General features: G+C 33.5%; 1 protein-coding gene across 4 annotated transcripts in view; it reads left to right on the top strand.

Moving 5' to 3' along the window:
* LOC140432833 (neural-cadherin-like) overlaps nucleotides 1-13,578 on the top strand; it is a 1,025,931-nt gene that overhangs the window by 726,189 nt on the left and 286,164 nt on the right. For all 4 annotated transcript variants that reach the window (XM_072520963.1, XM_072520961.1, XM_072520962.1 and 1 more), the window contains exon 3: nucleotides 2,194-2,337. In XM_072520963.1, coding sequence (XP_072377064.1) covers nucleotides 2,194-2,337 — 144 coding nt within the window. The remainder of the gene's footprint in view (nucleotides 1-2,193; nucleotides 2,338-13,578) is intronic.

The raw sequence follows: 13,578 nt of genomic DNA, 5'->3' as shown, positions 1-13,578 counted from the left end.
CGTCTTTCCATGGCCTTGTCCACTTTCTCCCTCCATGATCTTCGGGGTCTACCTCTTTTTCTCCTTCCTATTGAGCTCCAATCCGAAATCTTTGCTATCCACCTTGTATGATCTGTTCTTCTCACATCTCCATACCAAATTAAACAATTTTCTTCGATATAGCTGAGTATATCTTGTTTTACTGCCATTCTTTGTTTTATCTTCTCATTTTTGATGCAATCCATTTTTGTCGCTCTGCAGCTTTGTCTCATGAACTCCATTTCAGTTGCTGTAATTTTGGACCTGTTTCGTTTATTTATTACCCATATCTCTGCTCCATAAGTCATTATACTGCATACCAAGGTGTTATAAATTCTCTTCTTTGTATATCTGGTAATCTGTCTATCCCACAGTACCCTGTTCATTTGTTTAATACATGTTCTTGTCTGTGCTAATCTGCTGGTTATCTCTTGCTCGGTGGTTCCATTTTTGAGAGTATGAATCCTAAATATTTGAATTTTCTTAATTTCCGTATTATCGTCCATTTCCAAGTTTCTCACTGGTTCTTGCTCTGTTGTTAAATATTCGGTCTTTTCTAGATTTATTTCCAGTCCATTTTTTGTGTATTCCTTTTCTAATTTTCGGAGCATATAGCACAGATCTTCTTCATCTTGAGCCGTTACCACTTGGTCATCTACAAAGCTTAATGTGTTCAAGAAGTTGTCCCGGATTGGTATTCCCATCCCTTCACATTTCCTTTACCATGGTTTTAATATTTGTTCGAGAAATATCTTGAACAGTGTCGGAGATGTAGAGCATCCCTGCAATAAGCCTTTCGTGGTCTTAAATTCGTTGGAGTATTTATTGCCGGTTTTAACTCTTACCTTGTTTTTGTTGTAAAGGTTTTTTACTGCTTCTATTAACCTCTGAGTTATTCCGATTTCCTTCATCGTGTTCCATAGTTGTTTTCTGGGGACCGTATCATATGCCTTTTTTAAATCTATGAATGCCATGTGTACTGGTCTATTTTTTGCCATTTTTTTTTTAAATAATTGTTGGAGTGTATAACTGTTTTAATTAATTGTTGGATGTTGTGGTCTATGCAAGATCTTCCTGCCGTTAACCCCGCCTGATCTTCTCCGATTTTAGGAGGAGATGGACTTTTTTTAGGATATTAATAATGATTCTGATTTTTTAACAGTCGTTTTTACCGAAACTTATAACAACCTAATACTAAAGTATTTTCCACCAAGAAAAGCACGACAAACTACTAACAAAATACCCGTGCAATGGTTTAACAATGAATTAAGTTCTTTCAGATTATTCTTTTTCTTATTAAATATATTGCAGGTGCCACTAAGGATCCCGATTTCTTCAAAGTATATAAACAACAAAAATTTAAATATAATCGGCAATTACAAAATGCTAAATAGTCAGCTTACTGTGATTTTATTACCAGTTCCAGTGATAAACCAAGATACTGCTGGAAAATAGTAAATTTTGAAAGAAACAACACGAGATCCCGTTTGGTACAACCTGATCTACCTCCAGACGAAAAAAATAATTTTTTATTATATTTACAGAGAATATAACTACATCTTTTTTCATTATTAATATCAATATCCTCTTTAATTACAGAAATTATCCTTCTCCAAGCAAGTTCTTTTTTTTTTCGTGCGTTGTGGAAGAAGAGGTCTCTCAAATAATAAAGTCTTTTAGTAATTCTGATTCTAAAGACGTTCATGAAATTAATAGCAAAATTTTGAAAGAAACTAAAGCGATATGGAAAAAAAATTCTTAACTCTCGAATATTATTTTGCTTCTAAAGTAATTATCGGATATCGGTAAAAATAAGCAATAGTTTGTACGAATTTACACAAACTTTTTGTAAAAATTGGAATACTTTTTTAAACATTTGGTGTAATTAACTTACAGTAGGTGCTGGTTTTACATGTATATACTAACATTGAATTCTTTGAAATATTTTTGTTTTTTGTTTATTTTTATCTGTGTTTTAAATTTTAAGCTTCACGATTCTAACTTGTGATTGGTAGTCGTGATAAACGTATTTTTAACCTTGAAAAATAAAGTTAAATTTGCCGAATTGTAAAATACATCAAAATGTAGACAAACTTATTTTATTTTACATAAATCATTGACATCGCTGATTTTGGTATTTGATATTCTGTATTGATTATATTTTTTCTTTTCCAGTGACCAAATTTATTCGCATTGGAATCGCTGATAAGAATGACAATCCTCCTTATTTCGATAAGGCCCTATACGAGGCGGAAGTCGACGAAAATGAGGATATCCAACATACCGTACTTACTGTCACCGCCAAAGATCACGATGAATGTAAGTAGAATTTTTATTTAATTTTGCCGTCTACGTGCCTAGCATCAGCACATACACCAGGTCGTCTTCATATTAAAACAGAACCGGATTACGGTAATAAGAGGATTTTACAGTTCTGTAAATAATTAGTTAAACTTATTTTGGAATTTTAAATTTTCTTTTATTCATAATGAAACACAAATTCGATGTCAAGTATTTATGGCCATTTTCGTTGTTTTTTTAATGTAACATTAGTTCGATTATTCGATTATAATCATCATTCAATTTAAGTACTTAGGACCGTGTTCATTATTAATATCGTTATCATTGTCATCTTCAATATCATCATCATAATAATTATGCAATAACATTATCGTTGGACGACAGCTGACCATAGGCTTCTTGGAAAGTATTTTAATAGCCTGTATCCTGTGTTTGCCATATTTAACATGTTGCAGTTTGTTATAAGTCATAGTTCCATCTGATTTACAGTTTTCTTTCCACTTTCTGTATTTTTCGTCTTTTTTGTTTCATTATTTTGTTCTCGTCCACTTGTTCTATAAATTTGCCACATTCTGAAAGTTAACCGCCAAATTCTGTGATTTAGTTGTAGTTCTAGTGTTATGGTCATGATCCTCAACCATAGAATTTTTGCCTACTACATTTTTAAACTTGTTTTAATTCTAAGTACGTACATAATATATAAGAATATAAGACAAACTACAACTAACATAATATATCAGTCCTATATTCACGATCCGAGAGGACCAAAAATGGTGTCAAATTGGAATGTAATTTATTTCCAAGATCTCTTAAAAATGGCCAAACCATGTTACTAAAAAAATGAGAAGTGCATCAACTAACAACATTTATCTTTTGATAGCCAAATTATCTAACTTAATAATTTCCGCCCTTACATCAGCATGGTAAAACATTTCCAGTTTTTGGTTTTTTAAATTAGTAAATATGATTTTTTAGGAATTAATTATAGATGTTCTAACTGACTATTTAATAGGTAGGTACCGTATTTTATTACATTTATTAATAACTAGTGGTAACATTAACTTACAAAGAGCAAGAGAGCAATGTAGGTTTATTCGTTAAAATTAATAAATTATACATTTTCATAAGGTTGTTTTCAAAACCGGAACTGATAACAACTAATAGCTTCTATTAATAATTGTACTTTGTAAATATTAAAATGGCTGTAATAAATTTCAATATAAAACAGTGATTTATGACGCTACAGATAATAAGCCTCAAGCTGCTGTGAATAGAATAAGATGGGTCAACGTGGTTGTAAACATCTTTAGAAGATAGGCAAATTTATTAGAAGAAAATGCATTACATCCTTATACTATCAGTTCTTATTTCTGCCAAGGATTGTCTAATATCCGCTTTTTTGTCCATGTTGTACCGGCTTCTTTCCTTATGTCATAGTTTGATCTCTAATTCGGACGTCTTCTTGATCTCGTGATGCCTGTTGGATATCACAGTGGAATTCTAGTGGACCATCAATTGTCAGTTTTCCTCGCTAAATGTCTCACTCAGTACCATTCTGATCCATTCCATTCTTTTTTAATCTCTCCTTGTTATACCTAGCATGCATTGCTTTATTAACCCTTGAGTGACTTCGCTATAGTTTTGCTTGAGTTTCGCTATAATATACAGATCAGTATACACTGATCAAATGTTTTTTTCTTCAGGTGGAATGGCATCCTGAATTTGAATATAACTTCTTCTTCTTTAGATGCAAATCCACTAATGGATGTTAGCGATCACATTTTCCATTAATTCTCTATTTCTTGCAATATGTATCAGAGATTGTATGTCGTTAATCCCTGTCCATTGCCTTATGTTTCGGAGCCAGGACATTTTCTTGCGTCCCATTCCTCTCTTGCCTTCAATTTTACCCTCGATTATAAGTTGGAGGAACTGATATTTTTCATTTCGCATGATGTGACCTAGATACGCCGTTTTCCTTTTCTTGATGGTTTCGAAAAGTTGGCGTTCTTGGTTTATTCTTTTAAGGACATCTATATTTATGATTTTCGCTGTCCATGGTATTTTTAGGATACGGCGATAGAGCCACATTTCGAAAGCTTCTAATCTGTTTATATCCCTCGTTTTGAGTGTCTAGCCCTCTACGCCATATAGCAGCACTGACCACACGTAGCACTTAGTAAACCTTAGTCTCAGTTAAAGATCGAACTCTGAACAAGTCAGTACCTTCTTGAATTTTACGAAAGCTTGTCGAGCTTGCTCAATGCGACATTTTACTTCCCTGTCCGATGCCCAGTCTTCAAAAAGCCACGATCCCAGGTATTTAAATTTACTCACTCTTTCAATGGACTTAGTATTCAGTGTTATGGTGGAGTTTTCAAGTGCATCCAAGTTTCTGGAGATGATCATAAATTTGGTTTTTTTGGTATTAATCTCTAATCCCATTCACTTACTGTATTCTCCGATTATAGTGACAAGTTGTTGAAGATCGACTATGTTGTCACAAATTAAGACACCATCATCAGCATATCGTATGTCGTTGATCAATACTCCATTCACTTTGATTCCCATCTTTGCATCCTCCAGAGACTCTTGAAATATGGCTTCCGAATAAATGTTAAATAAAAGAGGGGAAAGCACACATCCCTGTCGAACGCCCCTTCTTATATGTATGGGTTTGGATATAGAATTGTCTATTTTTAACTGTGCCGTTTGATGCCAGTACAAGTTTTCAATGCATCTTATGTCTTTTTGGTCTATATCAACTTTCTTGAGGGTCTGCATTAACTTGTGGTGTTGGACACGATCAAACGCTTTTTGGTAATCTAAAAAGTATAGGAACACATCCTTCTTCTGAACGTAACAATTTTGGACCAGCACCTGTGTTGCTACTATTGCTTCTCGTGTTCCTAAACCTTGCCTAAACCCGAACTGGGAGTCACTGATGTCCCATTCACATTTTGAATATAACTACATTTTTGCAAAAGATGCCTAATCAGTTTCATTCTTCTGTTGATTTCTGGAAGTAAGGAGCCAGATTTATATATTAATTGTCCCAAATATACATACTCGCCTAGTGTGTCAACTGCAGTGTTATTTATTATTACATCTTGGACATCCACTAGATTGTTGTAAATGGTTTTTGTTTTTGTCAAATTTATTTTTAGGCCAACTTCATTACTAACTGCAATAACGTTGCATATAATTTCTTGTAGTTCTGCAGAATTCTTACCAATTATACCGATGTCGTCTTCAAAAATCTTGAGCCTGAGGTATTCTTCATCAATGGGTAGGCCAGTTCTTTTTGCTGAATATATTTTCTAGAGTTGCAATGAAGAGATTTGTTGACATTGCGTCTCCTTGTCAGACGCCTCTGGTAATTCTGAAGTGTATTTATAGATTTTTACCTATTTGTATATCCACAAGGAAAATAATTCCTGCAGCTGGCTGTATACCACGTATCACAAAAGAGGTTAAATCTTTGTAAATGGGTATATTTACAAAACCCTTAAAAGATGGCTCAGGCATGATAACCTGCATTTTTAACCTGATGATGGAATTATTATTCCGAAAACGGTCGTTTTAGTTGATGTAGCCCTTTTAAGGGTTTTTTAAATATACCCATTTACAAACATTTAACGTCTTTTTTGTTTGTATATATTTGCTACCACCTTGATATTTTCTTTGCTACCTTTTTTATGAATGAGACTTATGATTGCTCTATTTCAGTGGTCTGGTATCCATCTTGGTTTTAGACTTAGTTTGTAAATATACCTGTTAATACTTTCCAGGTTTTTTTGTCAGCGTTGTTAAGCAGTTTCACTGTTATGCCGTATATTCCAACTGCTTTGCCGCTTTTCATTTTTGTAATTATCGATTTTGTTTCTTCCGGAAGGACTTCTGGTACATCTTCTCATTAATGATTGCTTCTTCAATTGTTTCATAAGAGTTGTATAGTTTGCTGTAGAATACAAAGCAAAGATTCTCTCACCGACTCCATACTTTCTTTTGGGTTGTTCCTTGCCATTTCTCTTTTTCACTTTGGCATTAGAGTTACCAATTAAATACTTGAAGTCACTTTTATTGTTATTTAATGCTTCAGTTATGTTACTGTTATGTTAGAGTTCCTATATTTTTTCATCAGTGTGAGTAATCGTTTTTGGCATCTATTTGTATAATTTATGTATTGTATTTTTTTTTGAAAGTTGTAAGGTTAAGCTATTTACTCTATCCGAGATAGTAGTTATTTTTATTAGCCTTTGTTTCCATTTCTTGGTGAATAGGAATCCAATACCGCCTTTTCTCTCCGTTGATGTTAGTCAATAGTAGAATGTGTTTCCTGACGATAATTCTAATAGCTCTTGATCTTTCCGTCTTACTTCGCTGATTCCTATGACGTCCCATTTTTTATTAATTCAGTTTCTTTTTCCAGTTTCACAAGTCTGGATTGATTTGATAGCATCCGGTAGTTATATGTCGCTATTTAAAGAGTTTTTGTTTAATTTGGGTAGAGGTTTAGACTCCGCAGCACCCTTAGTCCACCCACTCTGTCCTCCTGACTTAAAAGCGTCGGCGCAAAATTTCGGGCCAATGTTTTTTAAATGCATTCATTTTTTTCGAATCCTAAAAAAACTAATAAGTATTTTTGAAAAATTTAAATGCAGAATGAAAGAATATATTATTACTGAGGGCCGAAAGTCCCTTAAAACTTCTATAATGTTTATTTTAATAAGTTACAAGGGTGAAAAAAAAGAGAAAATTTAGTATGATTTTTAATTTCAAATATCTCTGCGTATCTCAACATTCTGCGTTTAAATTTTTCAAAAATATTTGTTAGTTTTCTCAGGATTCGAAAAAAATGATTGCATTTAAAAAGCATTGGCCCGAAACTTTGCGCCTACGCTCTTAATCCCGAAAGCTATCTATCTTAAGGCCATTTGAGCCTCCGGAGAATGAGGATCATGATTATAGTGTGTCTTTCATGTTAGCGGTTTGTTAGCCGTACCTTACCACGCTGACTCAGTGCGAGTTGGTAAGGTTTCTCAGACCAAGGATAAACTGTAGTTTATTGGAATAAAAGGTTATCCCTAACATCGTCCAACCGCTAAAATTGGTGGACGGTCTGGTTTTTTTTATATCTACCACCAAAAATTACATAATTTATACCACCAAATATTGGTCGACAGATTATTCTTTCAAAAACGTTTAATTTTTTTTATCTACATTATGCAGTGGGTAAAGTGGTTGATTGCTAGAATTATCCATTTTATTGCCATTTCTTTAGTGTTCAAAAGCTCTCATTGACCGGAAGAAGGCTAAACTATGTAAAAAATAGTTACAACCTCCAGGAAATAATTATCTGCTCAATATATCTGCTCAATATATCTGCTCAATATATCACTGTTGTTTACACAGCCATGTTTTCTGAATGAGGTAAAAAACTTTTACATTATATTTATCCATATATTTCACAATCATTTTAATTATTATACAATTAGTATCTAAATCAGGAATTTAAAAAAGGGATAAAAGTATATGATAATTGAGACAAGTATCGAATTACTTTCGTATCGTATAGAACAAAGGTCTTTGTGTTAACAAGAAAAAGCTGCCCTCAAATTAAATTTTATTCCTCAAAGGGTTAATCTTTATTTTAAAAAGTAGACTGTTGAGCATTTGTTGGAAAATTATTTTGCTGTTTTAGAAACCTGCAATTTTACTGAAGAATATGTTATTCTTTTGTTCTGGCAGACAAAGCAAATAATGTACATAGCTAGAATTGCCTAGAATGTGATTTTAAAACTTGAAGCAAGTAGTAGTGAATTTTCGTGTAATCTAAGTTTTGACATAATGAACTTCTCAAGTAAGTTTTCAAATGGATATTATATCTAGTTGAGTACATATAACTTTACTTTTACAAACTATTCACTAGTTCAAAGTAAAATGTTTTGACATCACTTAAATTGAAAATAGACTGTTGCTACACAATTATACTTCTGTGATTAGGTGAAAGGGTTGCTAGGTAGAAAATCAATTTAATTATTTCTCATTTTAAATTTGCATCGTCGTTTCATTTATTGTGAATTTTCTTTTAGAGTTACGTTTAGAAATAAAATTGAAAGTGAGTAATCTTGGTTTATGCCTTTAAACGCCCAAAAAGTACGATTTTTAGCCGGTATTATACATTGTGTGTATATATGATATTCTATAAAATGATTTATATTTGTTGCAACAGTAGTTTTATGGACAACTATAGACAAGTAATAGTCAATCAACTACAGCATCATTGCTAGTAAGAAGCCAAATAGCTAAGTTACCAGCAAAAAATTAGGCTTCGTCAAATCCCAGATTTGTAAATATACTTGGGACAATGGACATAGAGTGCAAGGGAAAGATGCACAAATAATTATGAAAGAAACGGCAAGAAATGGTTCCCCAATAGAAAGGCGATCAGCAGGAAGACTACGAAAATGATGGAACAACAAGTTACAGGAGGCACATTGAAAACAGACAGTGTCATGTCTACATAAAAAAGAACATATCAACAGAAGATCCTGTGCTAATATTTCCCATGGCCTTACTTCCATCTTCTCCAGGTCTTCCCTGACTGCGTCTTTCCACCTTTTTCTAGGCCTTCCTGTCGATATTCTACCATCTGGTCTTTCCCAAAACACATTGCTAATCAGTCTGTCGTCATCACTCCGTACCACGTGGCCTGCCCATCTTAATATATTGGCTTTTATGTATCTTATGATGTTTCCTTTCCCGAAGAGAGTCTCTATTTCATTGTTGTATCTGCTCCTCCATTAATTTGTCACGCTGTCCCTGTAAGGACCATATATAATTCGCAGGATTTTGCGTTCCCATACTAAGAGCTTATTGATTTCTTTCTTTCTCAATGTCCATGTTTCACTTCCATATGTCACTGCTGGTCGTATTATGGTTTTGTACATTTGGATTTTGGCACGCCTTGAGAGAAACTTTGACCTCATTAGATGTTGAATGGCAAAGAATGATTTATTCCCCGCCAGTATTCGTATTTCAACCTCCCGTTCTCCTGTGTTTTTACTGGTAATTGTTGCTCCTAGGTATTTGAATTCTTTGACCACCTCAAAATTATGATCGTTTATGGTAATGTTTTGTCTTATTCGCTGTCGTTCCTTTTTTGATACGACCATGTATTTAGTTTTTTCTTCGTTTATTTTCAGGCCTACGCTTAGTGTTGCTTCTTCAAAGTTCGATACTATATCCTTAACTTCCAGTGTTGTCTGTGCTACTGCATCTACATCATCTGCAAATGCGAGAATAATCTTTGCTCCTCTGGCAGTTATGTCTGGTTTGACTCTGGTATAGATTTTTCGCATTGCATATTCCAATGCTAGGTTAAATGGTAATGGGGACAGCGGGTCTCCCTGTCTGAGTCCGGTGCTTATGCCGAAAGCCTTTGAAGTTTTGCCTCCTATTCTAATTTGTGCAAAGGAATTGTTGACACACATTCGCGCAATCATGGTCAGCTTCTTTGGTACGCCTAACTCCATCATTGCACTCCACAGTTTTAAGCGATCTATGGAATCATATGCTTGTTTGAAATCTATGAAGATCTGGTGTACTTCTTTATTATATTCCCAATACTTTTCTAGCATTTGTCTGATAGTAAATATTTGATCGATTGTTGATCTTCCAGGCCTAAAGCCGCATTGGTAATCGCCAATAATTTCCTCAGTATATGGCAGTAATCGTTTTAGTACAACTGAAGCTAATATCTCATATGTAGTACCGATTAGTGAGATTCCCCTGTAGTTGCCACATGTATCCTTTCTGCCTTTTTTATGTATTGGCACGATAATACAGCCACTCCATTCTTTTGGCATTATTTCTTGTTCCCAGGCTTCTTTCATTAATTTGTGTATTTTAGTTCTAAGTTCATGCCCTCCTTTTTTTTAGATAATAGCGAAGAACCTGTCTTCTTGGCAAATCAGGAACAAAAGTATCTCGAGGTAGGGGGCGCTACCACAACTTCATCACACGTCTGTCTGGTGTGGCAAGTGGAACTCGTCTCTGTTGATTGAGCAGCCTCCGCCCCTTCTGGCTGGAATAACTGTCCGTAACTTACTGAGCAGCTTCTACCCCTACGGGCTAGAACGACTGTCTCTAACTGACTAATACTGACTGAGTGATACGGCCATTGAACGAATAGTTGTTGTCTGCAACAATGTATTATAACCGTTTATTGTTCTATAGCGTCTGTGTTTTTGTACGCAGAATCTTAACTAAATGTACGGGGAAAATCAAAACTTGCAAAATGTCTGTTAATATTTTATCAATGTTTATATACAGTTGCGAAACTGCAACAACCGTTCTCGTTTAAAAAATTTATATATGGAAAATTACTGAATCCTGATTTATGAACTGTAGTGATAGCAGTTTCGTGGATATTATATATGTCGTCTAGTTCAATTTGAGACGATTTAAAAAGGTGCTTAGGTTTTCAAAAAAATTTTCGATATTAATTATATTAAATCTTGTATCTGTTGCCAAACTTGTGGCTTCTGGTGTTCGTATTGATAATGTTTTGTGTCGTTTCATAAAACAAGTGGTCCAGTCTTCGCCAGCCACTTTCGTCTCATCTCACGGTGGCAGATATTTTGTTTTCATGGCTTCGGTATAATCGTAAGCTAAAGTTCTTACCTATTTTGGTGTTAAACCGTAGTAAATTTCAGCAGCAATAAGAAGAAGAAGAATGCTAGCAGGGTTTCTGATATGTCAGCAAATACCTGAAATTAATTAATCCATGATAAAACTAAGACGTATACTTATACAAAAAAAGATTTCTTTTTTGTCGTGATTTAGAATAACCGATAGGTATTGTTGTCATCTCGGCAGATCCCATTACGTCATTAAAAGTAAGTGACTTACTTTTAGTAAAATTCTTCTTAAACTTTTCTCCGGAATAATAAAGTTTCATATTTGATCAAGAGGTGAAGTTTTTCTTTTGCATGCTCTGATATTTCAACAATTAAGTATACAAAATATAAATTAGTTAGGCAAAAATAAATCATAAAATACGGTACGAGTCTGGGACATGTTGTCGCATGCAAAATATTACAGCGGCTAGCCCCAGTCGTATTTTTAAAGTTGTTTCTAATTTTTAGGCTAAGGTGTAAACAAATAAACACTTCTAATAATTTTTTAGTATAGGTAGTTCAAGATTTAAAATAATTTCCATTTTTAAAATACCAATAGGTTAGAAGATATTACAATCATACCGTAAATGTTAAAAGTTACTTACTCTTAATGTATTTTTACTCGAATACTTGCACTTCGCTCTGTTGATCTGGCATAACTGAAAGTATCTATAAAGTTGCAGCCGCTCTGTAGGATCACGTAGGTACATCTAACATTTTTGCCAAATATAATATTTGGAATAAAAAGTTAAGGGTAATAAAACCACAGTTTAGGAATTTTCTATCAAATATTGTTGTATAAATTAATCGATACATTTCTGCTTTCCGTTCTCTATGATTTTTATAACATTATTCAGAGAATATATCTCTCGATCGATGGCACGGAAGTCAACAAGACGAACAGATGTAAGTCGAAAGTGGACCAATACACACATATTTTAATTTGTTTCGTAAAATAGTCTAAACAATTACCATTGAAGTTACCAGTAAGTCCACACCTAGTTTTACCTTAACCTATACATTGTTTTGATTGTTTATTACAACCATTTAAAATTTGCTTATTGTTTGCACCTGTGACTTAAAGTTCATTTTTCTCACCAGGTCTATCGAAGGAAATATAGTTGATATTAATGTAATTATTATTAATTATTTCATAATAGATATTTGTTTGTTTAATTCTCCACAAAATGCTTGGCTATTTGCCTATAAGATCAAGGCAAGATTAAGTCACCCGTAAATCATCATTTAAAAATCGCATTTAAAAATTTCTTTTAATGTGATTTTCGGAGGGGAAATTAAAAATTCAAACAACAGTTAAACAATATAAATTTTATTACAAGTAATTGTGGCTTGATCCTATATAAATATAATATTCAACATTAGAGTATATCGATTTAAATTCGCTAAAGCATTCCACCCCTGATATCTCGATAGCCCATTCACAGAATTTCTAATATTGGATATCAAAGAATGAAAAATATTTTTCAGATACGGTACTCTCATCAATTACAATACGTATCATGTCAGTTTTAATATCTCTAAAACCTATAGCGAAACCAAATATGTATTTAATCATTTTATCGAGCTTATGAAACTACCGAAACGATATATTTGTTATACCCGGATTTCTATTGAATTTATTTCAAAAATCAATTACTATAAGCTCCGGATAAACTGTAAACTATGCCATTGAGAGAAATTATTATTAAAAGAGGTTGTAAAACCTAAATACTTTGCATTTATAATCGGTACAAATTCTTCACTATTTAATATTCATTAAAAATTCACTATTTGTTTTCATCGTAATACATTAGTTCACCCATTTTTAATAAAAAATACGCTACTATATTATTGAGCAAATGTTTAAAACACATAAACTGTTTTTACTGTCTACATTTGGCCATGTAATGGTCAGAACTGTTACAAAACTTACCAAAAAAATACTTATTTTTAGTTTTTTTTTTTATATTGGCCTCATTTGGTTCAGTATTGTCCATGTCAACCAGTCATTGTGTTTAGTTTCAGAGGATAATAGGCTATGAGACTGCCAATGAGGAAACCTTTTCTGGATTTCAGCAGCAGGTCATCGTGTGACTACTCTTCGTAAAATGACTGCTAAAGCGTTCGGTCGAGTTTCTGATGATTCGTCTTCGCAGGTCCAGTCGGACAATTCTCACAAATCTCGCACACTGACATAGTTTTTCGAGTAGCGTTACTTTTAGACAACCTGTTGTTAATCTTAGGTGGAAAGAACAGTCTTGGGTTTTGGTGGGGTTAGGCCTTAGCGAGTTTCCAGCCAAGCAACACATGCTTAAGTCTAAATGATGCATTTATTAAGTGAGTAATTTTCGCTGTTGCTTTTTTTGGAAGCACTTTTAATATGTCTCGTTTTATCAGATCTAATCTAGGCAATTTTTTAGGATTAATATTTTCATTTTTTGCCTTTTGGATTTCTTTATGAGCAACAAATTTAATTTCCATTTCGTTTTGGTAAATATCAGTTATTTCGTGAAGGTCATCTTCTTCGTCGTATCTCTTTTGTTTATTGTTTCTGGTCCAGCTACCATTTGCATTT

Source organism: Diabrotica undecimpunctata, chromosome 1 (genome assembly GCF_040954645.1).
Source record: "Diabrotica undecimpunctata isolate CICGRU chromosome 1, icDiaUnde3, whole genome shotgun sequence".
Classification (NCBI taxonomy): Eukaryota; Metazoa; Arthropoda; class Insecta; order Coleoptera; family Chrysomelidae; genus Diabrotica; species Diabrotica undecimpunctata.
Note: the sequence above shows the minus strand (reverse complement) of the source record. Positions and strands in the feature narration are given on the sequence as shown.